The sequence below is a fragment of the Hypanus sabinus genome, unplaced genomic scaffold (genome assembly GCF_030144855.1).
Source record: "Hypanus sabinus isolate sHypSab1 unplaced genomic scaffold, sHypSab1.hap1 scaffold_477, whole genome shotgun sequence".
Taxonomy (NCBI): Eukaryota; Metazoa; Chordata; class Chondrichthyes; order Myliobatiformes; family Dasyatidae; genus Hypanus; species Hypanus sabinus.
Genome location: NW_026781348.1, coordinates 182,975 through 196,814, shown reverse-complemented (window position 1 = coordinate 196,814; position 13,840 = coordinate 182,975). Strand labels below are relative to the sequence as shown.

Sequence of the window (13,840 nt, the reverse complement as noted above, 5' to 3'; positions counted from 1 at the left end):
TCCTCTTTGGTCTCGATAACCCTTCCCCTTCCTCCTGTGGGATTTCGCCTCCCCATCCCCCTTCCTCCTGTGGGATTTCGCCTCCCCATCCCCCTTCCTCGTGTGGGATCTCCTTTACCCATCCCCCTTCCTCCTGTGGGATCTCTCTTCCCCATCCCCCATCCCCCTTTGGGATCTCTCTTCCCATTCCCCTTCCTCCTGTGGGATCTCTCTTCCCCATCCCACTTCCTCCTGCGGGAACTCTCTTCCCCATCCCCCTTCCTTCTGTTGGATCTCTCTTCCCCATCCCTCTTCCTACCGTTGAATCTCCCTTCACCATCCGCCTTTCTCCTGTGGGATCTCTCCTTCCTATTCCCTTTCTCCCGTAGGATCTCTCTCTTCTATCCCCCGTCCTCCTGTGGGATCTCTCTTCCCATTCCCCTTCGTCCTGTGGGATCTCTCTTCCCCATCCCCACTCCTGTGGGATATCTCTTCCCCATCCCCCCTCCTGTGGGATATCTTTTCCCCATCCCCCTTCTTCCTGTGGGATCTCTCTTCCCCATCTCCCTTCCCCCTGTGGGATCTCTCTTCCCCATCCCCCTTCCTCGTGTAAGATCTCTCTTCCCCATCCCCCTTATTCCTGTGGGATATCTCTTCCCCATGCCCTTCCTCTTGTGGGGTCTCTCTTCTCCATCCACCTTCTTCCTGTTGGATATCTCTTCCCCATCCCCCTTCCCCCTGTTGGATATCTCTTCCCATCCCCCTTACTGTGGGATCTCTCTTCCCCATTCCCATCCGCCTGTGGGATCCCCATCACTCTTCTTCATGAGGGATCTCTCTTCCCCATCCCCTTCCTCCTCTTTGGTCTCAATAACCCTTCCCCTTCCTCCTGTGGGATTTCGCCTCCCCATCCCCCTTCCTCGTGTGGGATCTCCTTTACCCATCCCCCTTCCTCCTGTGGGATCTCTCTTCCCCATCCCCCATCCTCCTTTGGGATCTCTCTTCCCATTCCCCTTCCTCCTGTGGGATCTCTCTTCCTTGTCCCCCTTCCTCATGTGGGATCTCTCCCCCATTCCCCTTCCTCGTCTGAGATCTCCTTTACCCATCCCCCTTCCTCCTGTTGGATCTGTCTTCCCCATTCCCCTTCCTCCTGAAGGAATTCTTTTCCCCATCCCCCTTCCTCCTTTGGGATCTCTCTTCCCATCCCCTTCCTCCTGTCGGATCTCTTTCCTCATCCCACGTACTGTGGGATCTCTCATCCCTATCACTCTTCTTCATGAGGGATCTCTCTCCCCCATCCCCCTTCCTCGTGTAGGATCTCTCTTCCCATTGCCCTTCCTCCTGTGGGATCTCTCTTCCCCATCTCCCTTCCTCCTGTAGGAATTCTTTTCCCCATCCCCCTTCATCCTGTGATACCTCTCTTCCCCATCCCCCGTCCTCCTGTGCAATCTCTTTTCCACATCCCCCATCCTCCTGTGGGATCTCTGTTCCCCATCCCACATCCTCCCGTGTGATCTCTCTTCCCGATCCCTTTCCTCCTGTGGTATCTCTCTTCCCCATCCCCTTCCTCCTGTCGGATCATTTTCCTCATCCCCCTTACTGTGGGATCTCTCTTCCCCATCCCCTTCCTCCTGTGGGATTTCACCTCCCCATCCTCCTTCCTCGTGTGGGATCTCCTTTACCCATCCCCCTTCCTCCTGTGGGATCTCTCTTCCCCATCCCCCTTCCTCCTGCGGGAACTCTCTTCCCCATCCCCCTTCCTCCTGTTGGATCACTCTTCCCCATCCCTCTTCCTCCCGTTGAATCTCCCTTCACCATCCGCCTTTCTCCTGTGGGATCTCTCCTTCCTATTCCCTTTCTCCCGTAGGATCTCTCTCTTCTATCCCCCGTCCTCCTGTGGGATCTCTCTTCCCCATCCCTCTTCCTCCTGTTGGATCTCCCTCCACCATCTGCCTTCCTTCTGTGGGGTCACTCCTTCCATCCCCTTTCTCCCATAGGATCTCTCTTTTCTATCCCCCTTCAACCTGTGGGAACTCTGTTCCCCATCCTACTTCTTCCTGTGGGGTATCTCTTCCCCATCCCCCTTCTTCCTGTGGGATCTCTCTTCCCCATCCGCCTTCTTCCTGTGGGATATCTCCTTCCCATTCCCTTTCTCCCGTAGGATCTCTCTTTTCTATCCCCCTTCGACCTGAGGGAACTCTGTTCCTCATCCCACTTCTCCCTGCGTGATCTCATTTCCTCATCCCCTTCCTCATGTGCGCTCTCTCTTCCCATCCTCTTCCACCTGTGGGATCTCCCTTCCCCATCTGCCTTCCTCTTGTGGGATCTCTCCTTCCCATTCCCCTTCCTCCCCTAGCATCTCTCTTTCCTTTCCCCATTCCTCCTGTGGTATCTTTCTTCCCCATACCCCCAACTGCTGTGGGACCTCTTTTACCCATCGCACTTCTTCCTGCAGGATCTCATTGCCTCATCCCCTACTTCCTGTGGGGTGTTTCTTCCCCATACCCCTTCCTGCTGTGGGAGCTGTCTTCCCAGTCCCCCTTCCTCCAGTGGGATCTCTCTTCCTGATTCAGCTTCCTACTCCAGGTACTGTCTTCTATATGCACATCCTGCTCTGGGACATCTCTTCCCCATCCCTCTTCCTCCTGTGTGATCTCTCTTCCCCATCCCACTTACTCGTGTGGGATCTCTCTTCCCTATCCCCATTCCTCCTGTGGGATCATTTTCACCAGCCCCTTTCCTTCTGTGGGATCTCTCTTTCCCATTCTCCTTCTGTAGGATTTCTCTTTCCCATCCCCCTACCTCCATTGGGATCTCTCTTTCCCATTCTCCTTCCTCTTGTGGGATCTCTCTTCCCCATCTCCCATCCTTCTGTAGGAGTTATCTTCCAGATCCCCTCCCCCCTGTGGTATCTCTTTTTCCCATCCCTCTACCTGTTGGATCTCTCATCCTCATTCTGCTTCCTTCTGTAGGATCACTCTTCCCCATCCACTTCCTCCTGCCGGAAATTTTTTCCCCATCCCCTGTCCTCCTGAGGGATCTCTCTTACGCATCCATCTTCCACCTGTGGGTTGTCTCTTCCCCATCCCCCTTCCTCCAGTGGGACAATAGACAACAGACAATAGATGCAGAAGTAGACCATTCAGCCCTGCGAGCCTGCACCGCCATTTTGAGATCATGGCAGATCATCTACTATCAATAGCCAGTTCCTGCCTTGTCCCCGTATTCCTTGATTCCCCTACCCATAAGATACCTATCTAGCTCCTTCTTGAAAGCATCCAGAGAATTGGCCTCCACTACCTTCCGAGGGAGTGCATTCCAGACACCCAAAACTCTCTGGGAGAAGTTTTTCCTTAACAGTGTCCTAAATGACGTACCCCTTATTCTCAAACCATGCCCTCTGGTACTGGACTCTCCCAACATCAGGAAAATATTTCCTGCCTCTATCTTGTCCAATCCCTTAATAATCATATATATTTCAATCAGATCCCCTCTCAATCTCCTTAATTCCTGTGTGTACAAGCCCAGTCTCTCTAACCTCTCTGCGTAAGACAGTCCAGACATCCCAGGAATTAACCTCATGAATCTACGCTGCACTTCCTCTACAGCCAGGATGTCCTTCCTTAACCCTGGAGACCAAAACTGTACACTATACTCCAGGTGTGGTCTCACCAGGGCCCTGTACAAATGCAAGAGGATTTCCCTGCTCTTGTACTCAATTCCCTTTGTAATAAAGGCCAACATTCCATTAGCCTTCTTCACTGCCTGCTGCACTTGCTCATTCACCTTCAGTGACCGATGAACACGGACTCCTAGATTTGGTATTTCTGCCGTACCTAACTCTACACCGTTCAGATAATAATCTGCCTTCATTCTTACTGTCAAAGTGGATAACCTCACACTTATTCACATTAAACGTCATCTGCCAAGTATCTGCCCACTCACCCAGCCTATCCAAGTCACCCTGAATTCTCCTAACATCCTCATCACATGTCACACTGCCACCCAGCTTAGCATCATCAGCAAAGTTGCTGATGTTATTCTCAATGCCTTCATCTAAATCGTTGATGTAATTTGTAAACAGCTGTGGTCCCAATACCGAGCCCTGTGGCACCCCACTTGTCACCACCTGCCATTCTGAGAAACACCCATTCACTGTTACCCTTTGCTTTCTATCTGCCAACTAGTTTTCTATCCATGTCAATGTCTTCCCCCCGATGCCCTGAGCTTTGATTTTCCCGCCAATCACCTATGTGGGACCTTATCAAATGCCTTCTGAAAATCGAGGTACACTGCATCCACTGGATCTCACCCATTTAACTTCCTGGTTACATCCTCGAAAAACTCAAACAGATAAGTTGGGAAATTTACCCTTGGTAAATCCATGCTGGCTCGGCCCAATCCTATCAATGCTACCTAGAGATGCCACTATTTCATCTTTAATAATGGACTCTAGCATCTTCCTCATTACTGATGTTAGGTTGACAGGTCGATAGTTCTCTGTTTTCTCCCTTTCTCCTTTCTTAAAAAGTGGGATAACATTAGCCATTCTCCAATCCTCAGGAACGGATCCTGAAGCTAAAGAACGTTGGAAAATGATTACCAATGCATCCGCAATTTCCAGGGCCACCTCCTTTAGTACCCTCGGATGGAGACCGTCTGGACCTGGGGATTTGTCAGCCTTCAGTCCCATCAGTCTTCTCGTCACCGTTTCCTTCCTCATGTCAATCTGTTTCATTTCCTCTGTTACCCTATGTCCTTGGCCCATCCATACATCTGGGAGATTGCTTGTGTCTTCCTTAGTGAAAACAGATCTAAAGTACTCATTAAATTCTTCTGCCATTTTTCTGTTTCCCATAACAATTTCACCCAATTCATTCTTCAAGGGCCCAACATTGTTCTTAACTGTCTTCTTTCTCTTCACAGACCTAAAAAAGCTTTTGCTATCTTCCTTTATATTCCTGGTTAGCTTGCATCCGTACCTCATTTTTTCTCCCCGTATTGCCTTTTTAGTCAGGTTCTGGGGTTCCTTAAAAACTTCCCAATCATCTGTCCTCCCAGTCACCTTAGCTCTGTCATACTTCTTTTATTTTAATGCTATGCAATCACTGACTTCCTTTGTCAACCACTGTGGCCCCTTTCCCCCCTTTTAATCCTTCCTTCTCTGGGGACGAACTGATTTTGCACCTTGTGCATTATTCCCAAGAATACCTGTCATTGCTGTTCCACTGTCTTTTCTGCTCGGCTATCCGTCCAGTCAACTTTGGCCAGTTCCTCCCTCATGGCTCCATAGTTTCCCCTGTTCAACTGCAACACTGACACCTCCGAGCTGCCCTTCTCCTTCTCAAACTGCAGATAAAAGCTTATCATATTGTGATCACTACCTCCTAATGGCTCCTTTACTTCAAGATCGCTGATCAAATCCTGTTCATTACACAAGACTAAATCCAGAGTTGCCTTGTCCCTGGTCGGCTCTCGTACAAGCTGTTCCAAGAATGCAACCCGTACGCACACTACAAACTCCCCATCCTGGGGTCCAGCACCAAACTGTTTCTCCCAGTTCAACTGCATGTTGAAATTCACAATCCCCCTACCTACTGTGGGATCTCTTTTACTCCATCCATTTGCTCCTGTGGGACCTCTCTTCCCCCTCCCCCCTCCTTCTATGGGATCTCTCTTCCCCATCGCCATCCTTTTGAGGGATCTCTCTTCCCCATCCCCTTCCTCTTGTCGGATCTCTCTTCCCCATCCCCTTCCTGCAGTGGGATCTCTTTTCCCCATCCCCCTTCCTTCTGTGGGATCTCTCTTCCCCATCCCACTTCACGATGTGGTATCTCTCCTGCCCAGCCACGTTCCTCATTTGGGATCTCTCTTCCCTTTTCTCCTTCCTCCTGTGGGTTGTCTCTTCCCCTTCCTCTTCCTCCTGTGGGATCTCTCTTCCCTATCCTCCTTCCTCCTGTGGGATCTCTCTTCCTGATTCAGCTTTCTACTCCAGGATCTCTCTTCTATATGCAAATCCTGCTCTGGACCTACCTTCCCCATCCCTCTTCCTCCTGTGGGATATCTCCTTCCCATCCTCTTCCTCCTGTGAGATCTCTCCTTCCCATTCCCTTTCTCCCGTAGGATCTCTCTTTTCTATCCCCCGTCCTCCTGTGGGATCTCTCTTCCCCATCCCCCTTCCTCCTGTGGGATCTCACTTCCCCATCCCCCTTCCTCCTGTGTGATCTCTCTTCCGGATCCCTTTCCTCCTGTGGTATCTCTCTTCCCCATCCCCTTCCTCCTGTCGGATCTCTTTCCGCATCCCACTTAATGTGGGATCTTTCATCCCCCTTACTGTGGGATCTTTCATCCCCATCACTTCTTCATGAGGGATCTCCCATCCCCATCCCCTTTCTCCTCTTAGATCTCGATAACCCATCCCCTTCCTCCTGTGGGATCTCCTTTCCCCATCCCCCTTCCTCCTGTGGGATCTCTCTTCCCCATCCCCCTTCCTCCTGTTGGATCTCTCTTCCCTGTCCCTCTTCCTCCCGTTGAATCTCCCTTCACCATCCGCCTTCCTCCTGTGGGATCTCTCCTTCCCATTCCCTTTCTCCCGTAGGATCTCTCTCTTGTATCCCCCGTCCTCCTGTGGGATATCCCTTCCTGTTCCTCCTGTGGGATCTCTCCTCCCCATCCCCCTTCCTCCTGTGGGATCTCTCTTCCCTGTCCTCCTTCCTCCTGTGGGATCTCTCTTCCTGATTCAGCTTTCTACTCCAGGATCTCTCTTCTATTTGCAAATCCTGCTCTGGACCTACCTCCCCCATCCCTCTTCCTCCTGTGGGATATCTCCTTCCCATCCTCTTCCACCTGTGGGATCTCTCTTCCCCATTCACCTTCCTCCTGTGGGATCTCTCTTCCCTATCCCCCTTCCTCCTGTGGGATCTCTCATCCCCATCCCCCTTCACCATGTGGTATCTCTCTTGCCCAGCCACGTTCCTCATTTGGGATCTCTCTTCCCTCTTCTCCTTCCTCCTGTGGGATCTCTCTTCCCTATCCCCTTCCTCCTTAGGGATCTCTCTTCCCCATTCTCTTCCAACTGTGTGATCTCTCTACCCCATCGCCTTCCTCCTATGGGATCTCTTCCCCATCGCCTTCCTCCTATGGGATCTCTTCCCCATCCCCCTTCTTCCTGTGGGATCACTCTTCCATATCCTCCTTCCTCCTATGGGATCTCTCTTCCTGACTCAGCTTCCTACTCCAGGATCTCTCTTCTATATGCAAATCCTGCTCTGGGACCTCTCTTCCCCATCCCTCTTCCTCCTGTGGGATATCTCCTTCCCATCCTCTTCCTCCTGTAGGATCTCTTTTCCCCATCCCCATTCCACCTGTGGGATCTCTCTTCCCCATCCTCTTCCTCCTGTGGGATCTCTCTTCCCCATTAGCTTTCCTCCAGTGGGATCTCATTTCCCCAGCCCCTTTTCTTCTGTGGGATCTCTCTTCCACATTGTCCTTCCTCCTGTGGGATATCTCCTTCCCATCCTCTTCCTCCTGTGAGATCTCTCCTTCCCATTCCCTTTCTCCAGTAGGATCTCTCTTTTCTATCCCCCGTCCTGTGGGATCTCTCTTCCCCATCCCCCTTCCTCCTGTGGGATCTCACTTCCCCATCCCCCTTCCTCCTGTGTGATCTCTCTTCCAGATCCCTTTCCTCCTGTGGTATCTCTCTTCCCCATCCCCTTCCTCCTGTCGGATCTCTTTCCTCATCCCACTTACTGTGGGATCTTTCATCCCCATCACTCTTCTTCATGAGGGATCTCCCATCCCCATCCCCTTTCTCCTCTTAGATCTCGATAACCCATCCCCCTTCCTCCTGTTGGATCTCTCTTCCCCATTCCCCTTCCTCCTGAAGAAATTCTTTTCCCCATCCCCCTTCCTCCTTTGGGATCTCTCTTCCCTGTCCCTCTTCCTCCCGTTGAATCTCCCTTCACCATTCGCCTTCCTCCTGTGGGATCTCTCCTTCCCATTCCCTTTCTCCCGTAGGATCTCTCTCTTGTATCCCCCGTCCTCCTGTGGGATATCTCTTCCCCTTCCTCTTCCTCCTGTGGGATCTCTCTTCCCCATTCACCTTCCTCGTGTGGGATCTCTCTTCCAAATCCCCATTCCTCCAGTGGGATCTCTCTTCCCTATCCCCCTTCCTCCAGTGGGATCTCTCATCCCCATCCCCCTTCACCATCTGGTATCTCTCTTGCCCAGCCACGTTCCTCATTTGGGATCCCTCTTCTCCTTCCTCCTGTGGGATCTCTCTTCCCCATCCCCATTCCACCTGTGGGATCTCTCTTCCCCATCCTCTTCCTCCTGTGGGATCTCTCTTCCCCATCCCCCTTTCCCCTGTGGGATCTTTCTTCCCCATCCCCCTTCCTCCTGTGGGATCTCTCTTCCCCTTCCCATTCCACCAGTGGGATCTCATTTCCCCAGCCCCTTTACTTCTGTGGGATCTCTCTTCCACATTGTCCTTCCTCCTGTGGGATATCTCTTCCCCATCTCTTTTGTCCTGTGGGATCTCTTCCCCATCCCCCTTCCTCCTGTGAGGTCTCCATTCCTCATCCCCTTCCTCCTGTGGGATCCCTCTTCCCCATTCTCTTCCTCCTGTGGGATCTCTCATCCCCATTCCCCTGTGGGATCTCTCTTCCCCCGCCCCCTTCCTTCTGTAGGATCTCTCTTTCCCATCCCTCTTCCTCCAGTGGGATATCTCCTTCCCATCCTCTTCCACCTGTGGGATCTCTCTTCCCCATTCACCTTCCTCGTGTGGGATCTCTCTTCCAAATCCCCATTCCACCTGTGGGATCTCTCTTCCCCATCCTCTTCCTCCTGTGGGATCTCTCTTCCCCATCCCCCTTCCCCCTGTGGGATCTCTCTTCCCCATCCCCCTTCCTCCTGTGGGATCTCTCTTCCCCATCCCACCTGTGGGATCTCTCTTCCCCATCCTCTTCCTCCTGTGGGATCTCTATTCCCCATTCGCCTTCCTCCAGTGGGATCTCATTTCCCCAGCCCCTTTACTTCTGTGGGATCTCTCTTCCACATTGTCCTTCCTCCTGTGGGATATCTCTTCCCCATCTCTTTTGTCCTGTGGGATCTCTTCCCCATCCCCCTTCCTCCTGTGAGGTCTCCATTCCTCATCCCCTTCCTCCTGTGGGATCCCTCTTCCCCATTCTCTTCCTCCTGTGGGATCCCTCTTCCCCATTCTCTTCCTCCTGTGGGATCTCTCTTCCCCTTCCTCCTGTGGTATCTCTCTTTCCCATCCCCCTTCCTCCTGTTGGATCTCTCTTCCTGATTCTGCTTCATCCTGTGGGATCACTCTTCCCCATCCATTTCCTCCAACCGGAAATTTCTTCCCCGTCCCACTTACTCCTGAGGGATCTCTATTCCCCATCCATCTTCCTCCTGTTGGATCTTCTTCCCCATCCCCTTCCTCCTGTGGGATCTCTCTTCCCCATTCCCCTGTTGGATCTCTCTTCCCCATTCCCCTGTTGGATCTCTCTTCCCCATCCCCTTCCTCCTGTGGGATCTCTCTTCCCCATTCCCCTGTCTCCAGTGGGATCTCTCTTTCCCATTCTCCTTCCTCTTGTGAGATCTCTCTTCCCCATCTCCCTTACTTCTATGGGAATTGTCTTCCAGATCCCCTTCCTCCTGTGGTATCTCGTTCCCATCCCCCTACCTCCTGTTGGATCTCTCTTCCTGATTCTGCTTCCTACTGTGGGATCACTCTTCCCCATCCCCTTCTTCCAGCCGGAAATTTCATCCCATTCCCACTTACTCCTGTGGGATCTCTCTTCCCCATCCCCTTTCCACCTGTAGGACAACAGACAATAGGTGCAGAAGTAGACCATTCGGCCCTTCAAGCTTGCACCGCCATTTTGAGATCATGGCTGAGCAGCTACTTTCAATACCCGGTTCCTGCCTTGTCCCCTTATCCCTTGATTCCCCTACCCATAAGATACCTATCTAGCTCCTTCTTGAAAGCATCCAGAGAATTGGCCTCCACTACCTTCCGAAGCAGTGCATTCCAGACCTCCACAACTCTCTGGGAGAAGTTTTTCCTTAACTCTGTCCTAAATGACCTACCCCTTATTCTCAAACCATGTCCTCTGGTACTGGACTCTCCCAACATCAGGAAAATATTTCCTGCCTCTATCTTGTCCAATCCCTTAATAATCTTATATATTTCAATCAGATCCCCTCTCAATCTCCTTAATTCCAGTGTGTACAAGCCCAGTCTCTCTAACCTCTCTGCGTAAGACAGTCCAGACATCCCAGAAATTAACCTCATGAATCTACGCTGCACTTCCTCTACAGCCAGGATGTCCTTCCTTAACCCTGGAGACCAAAACTGTACACAATACTCCAGGTGTGGTCTCACCAGGGCCCTGTACAAATGCAAGCAGATATCCTTGCTCTTGTACTCAATTCCCTTTGTAATAAAGGCCAACATTCCATTAGCCTTCTTCACTGCCTGCTGTACTTGTTCATTCACCTTCAGTGACCGATGAACACGGACTCCTAGATCTCTTTGTATTTCTCCCTTACCCAACTCTACACGGTTCAAATAATAATCTGCCTTCCTGTTCTTACTCCCAAAGTGGACAACATCACACTTATTAACATTAAACGTCATCTGCCAAGTATCTGCCCACTCACCCAGCCTATCCAAGTCACCCTGAATTCTCCTAACATCCTCATCACATGTCACACTGCCACCCAGCTTAGCATCATCAGCAAAGTTGCTGATGTTATTCTCAATGCCTTCATCTAAATCATTGATGTAAATTGTAAACAGTTGTGGTCCCAATACCGAGCCCTGTGGCACCCCACTAGTCACCACCTGCCATTCCGAGAAACACCCATTCACCGTTACCCTTTGCTTTCTATCTGCCAACCAGTTTTCTATCCATGTCAATGTCTTCCCCCCAATGCCCTGAGCTTTGATTTTACCCGCCAAACTCCTGTGTGGACCTTATCAAATGCCTTCTGAAAATCGAGGTACACTACATCCACTGGATCTCACCCGTCTAACTTCCTGGTTACATCCTCGAAAAACTCCAACAGATTAGTCAAGCATGATTTACCCTTGGTGAATCCATGCTGGCTCGGCCCAATCCTATCATTGCTATCTGGATATGCCACTATTTCATCCTTAATAATGGAGTCTAGCATCTTCCCCATCACCGATGTCAGGCTGACAGGTCGATAGTTCTCTGTTTTCCTCTTCCCTCCTTTTTTAAAAAATGGGATAACATTAGCCATTCTCCAATCCTCAGCAACTGATCCTGAATCTAAGGAACATTGGAAAATGATTACCAATGCATCCGCAATTTCCAGGGCCACCTCCTTTAGTACCCTAGGATGCAGACCATCTGGACCTGGGGATTTGTCAGCCTTCAGTCCCATCAGTCTTCTCGTCACCGTTTCCATCCTAATGTCAATCTGTTTCATTTCCTCTGTTACCCTATGTCCTTGGCCCATCCATACATCTGGGAGATTGCTTGTGTCTTCCTTAGTGAAAACAGATCTAAAGTACTCATTAAATTCTTCTGCCATTTTTCTGTTTCCCATAACAATTTCACCCAATTCATTCTTCAAGGGCCCAACATTGTTCTTAACTGTCTTCTTTCTCTTCACAGACCTAAAAAAGCTTTTGCTATCTTCCTTTATATTCCTGGCTAGCTTGCATCCGTACCTCATTTTTTCTCCCCGTGTTGCCTATTTAGTTGAGTTCTGTTGTTCCTTAAAAACTTTCCAATCATCTGTCCTCCCACTCACCTTAGCTCTGACATACTTCCTTTATTTTAATGCTATGCAGTCACTAACTTCCTTTGTCAACCACTGTGGCCCCTTTCCCCCCTGTTAATCCTTCCTTCTCTGGGGATGAACTGATTTTGCACCTTGTGCATTATTCCCAAGAATACCTGCCATTGCTGTTCCACTGTCTTTTCTGCTGGGCTATCCGTCCAGTTAACTTTGGCCAGCTCCTCCCTCATGGCTCCATAGTTTCCCCTGTTCAACTGCAACACTGACACCTCCGAGCTGCCCTTATCCTTCTCAAATTGCAGATAAAAACATATCATGTTATGGTCACTACCTCCCAATGGCTCCTTTACTGCAAGATCGCTTATCAAATCGGGTTCATTACACAAGACTAAATCCAAAATAGCCTTGACCCTGGTCGGCTCTCGTACAAGCTGTTCCAAGAATGCAACCCGTACGCACACTACAAACTCCCTATCCTGGGGTCCAGCACCAAACTGTTTCTCCCAGTTCAACTGCATGTTGAAATTCCCAATCCCCCTACCTCCTGTGGGATCTCTTTTTCCCCATCCATTTGCTCCTGTGGGATCTCACCTTCCCATTCCCTTCCTCCTGTCGGATCTCTCTTCCCCATCCCCTTCCTCCTGAAGGATCTCTCTTCCCCATCCCCTTCCTCTTGTCGGATGTCTCTTCCCCATCCCCTTCCTGCAGTGGGATCTCTTTTCCCCATCCCCCTTCCTCCTGTGGGATCTCTCTTCCCCATCCCACTTCACGATGTGGTATCTCTCCTGCCCAGCCACGTTCCTCATTTGGGATCTCTCTTCCCTTTCCCCTTCCTCCCGTAGGATCTCTCTTTCCTATCCCCATTCCTCATGTGGGAACTCTCTTCCCCATACCCCCAACTGCTGTGGGATCTCTTTTCCCCATCCCACTTACTCCTGCGGGATCTCATTATCTCATCCTCTCCCTCCTGTGGGATGTTTCTTCCCCATAACCCTTCCTGCTGTGGGATCAGATTTCCCAGTCCCCCTTCCTCCTTTGGGATCTCCTTTTGCCATCCTCCTTCATCCTGTGTGATCTCTCTTTCCCATTCTCCTTCTGTAGGATCTCTCTTTCCCATCCCCCTACCTCCAGTGGGATCACTCTTCCCCATCTCCCTTCCTTCTGTGGGAATTCTCTTCCGGATCCCCTTCCTCCTGTGGTATCTCTCTTCCTGATTCTGCCTCTTCCTGTGGGATCACTCTTCCCCATCCATTTCCTCCAGCCGGAAATTTCTTCCCCGTCCCACTTACTGCTGAGGGATCTCTATTCCCCATCCATCTTCCTCCTGTTGGATCTCTATTCCCCATCCATCTTCCTCCTGTGGGATCTCTCTTCCCCATTCCCCTGTCTCCAGTGGGATCTCTCTTTCCCATTCTCCTTCCTCTTGTGGGATCTCTCTTCCCCATCTCCCTTCCTTCTATGGGAATTGTCTTCCAGATCCCCGTCCTCCTGTGGTATCTCGTTCCCATCCCCCTACCTCCTGTTGGATCTCTCTTCCCCATCCCCTTTCCACCTGTAGGACAACAGACAATAGGTGCAGAAGTAGACCATTCGGCACTTCGAGCCTGCACCGCCATTTTGAGATCATGGCTGAGCAGCTACTTTCAATACCCGGTTCCTGCCTTGTCCCCTTATTCCTTGATTCCCCTACCCATAAGATACCTATCTAGCTCCTTCTTGAAAGCATCCAGAGAATTGGCCTCCACTACCTTCCGAGGCAGTGCATTCCAGACCCCCACAACTCTCTGGGAGAAGTTTTTCCTTAACTCTGTCCTAAATGACCTACCCCTTATTCTCAAACCATGTCCTCTGGTACTGGACTCTCCCAACATCAGGAAAATATTTCCTGCCTCTATCTTGTCCAATCCCTTAATAATCTTATATATTTCAATCAGATCCCCTCTCAATCTCCTTAATTCCAGCGTGTACAAGCCCAGTCTCTCTAATCTCTCTGCGTAAGACAGTCCAGACATCCCAGGAATTAACCTCGTGATTCTATGCTGCACTTCCTCTACAGCCAGGATGTCCTTCCTTAACCCTG

The 13,840-nt window shown here is 50.7% G+C and overlaps 2 protein-coding genes and 1 long non-coding RNA gene across 5 annotated transcripts in view; 1 reads left to right on the top strand and 2 right to left on the bottom strand.

Annotated features, from left to right (window-relative positions):
• Nucleotides 1-13,840, top strand: part of LOC132389121 (NACHT, LRR and PYD domains-containing protein 3-like) — a 66,860-nt gene that overhangs the window by 46,262 nt on the left and 6,758 nt on the right. The window lies entirely within an intron of this gene.
• The window catches only part of LOC132389123 (uncharacterized), a 50,376-nt gene that overhangs the window by 30,581 nt on the left and 5,955 nt on the right, over nt 1-13,840 (bottom strand). Inside the window, exon 3 of the long non-coding RNA XR_009510428.1 lies at nt 5,191-5,328. This is a non-coding gene — a long non-coding RNA (uncharacterized LOC132389123). The remainder of the gene's footprint in view (nt 1-5,190; nt 5,329-13,840) is intronic.
• LOC132389122 (uncharacterized) lies at nt 5,336-11,910 on the bottom strand. Its single transcript, XM_059961580.1, has 2 exons — nt 8,917-11,910; nt 5,336-8,823 (listed from the first exon to the last, which is right to left on the bottom strand). Exons 1-2 carry the CDS (start codon nt 8,936-8,938, stop codon nt 7,940-7,942), a joined length of 906 nt encoding a protein of 301 aa, XP_059817563.1. The 5' UTR covers nt 8,939-11,910; the 3' UTR covers nt 5,336-7,939.

What these genes read in the sequence shown, in the direction of transcription:
- LOC132389122 (XM_059961580.1), bottom strand. Translation starts at nt 8,938, where the DNA reads ATGGGGAAGAGAGATCCCACAG. An exon ending in GGGGAAGAGAGATCCCACAG is followed by an intron (nt 8,824 to 8,916) that starts GTGGGATGGGGA and finishes GAGATCCCACAG; the next exon opens with GAGGAAGAGGATGGGGAAGA.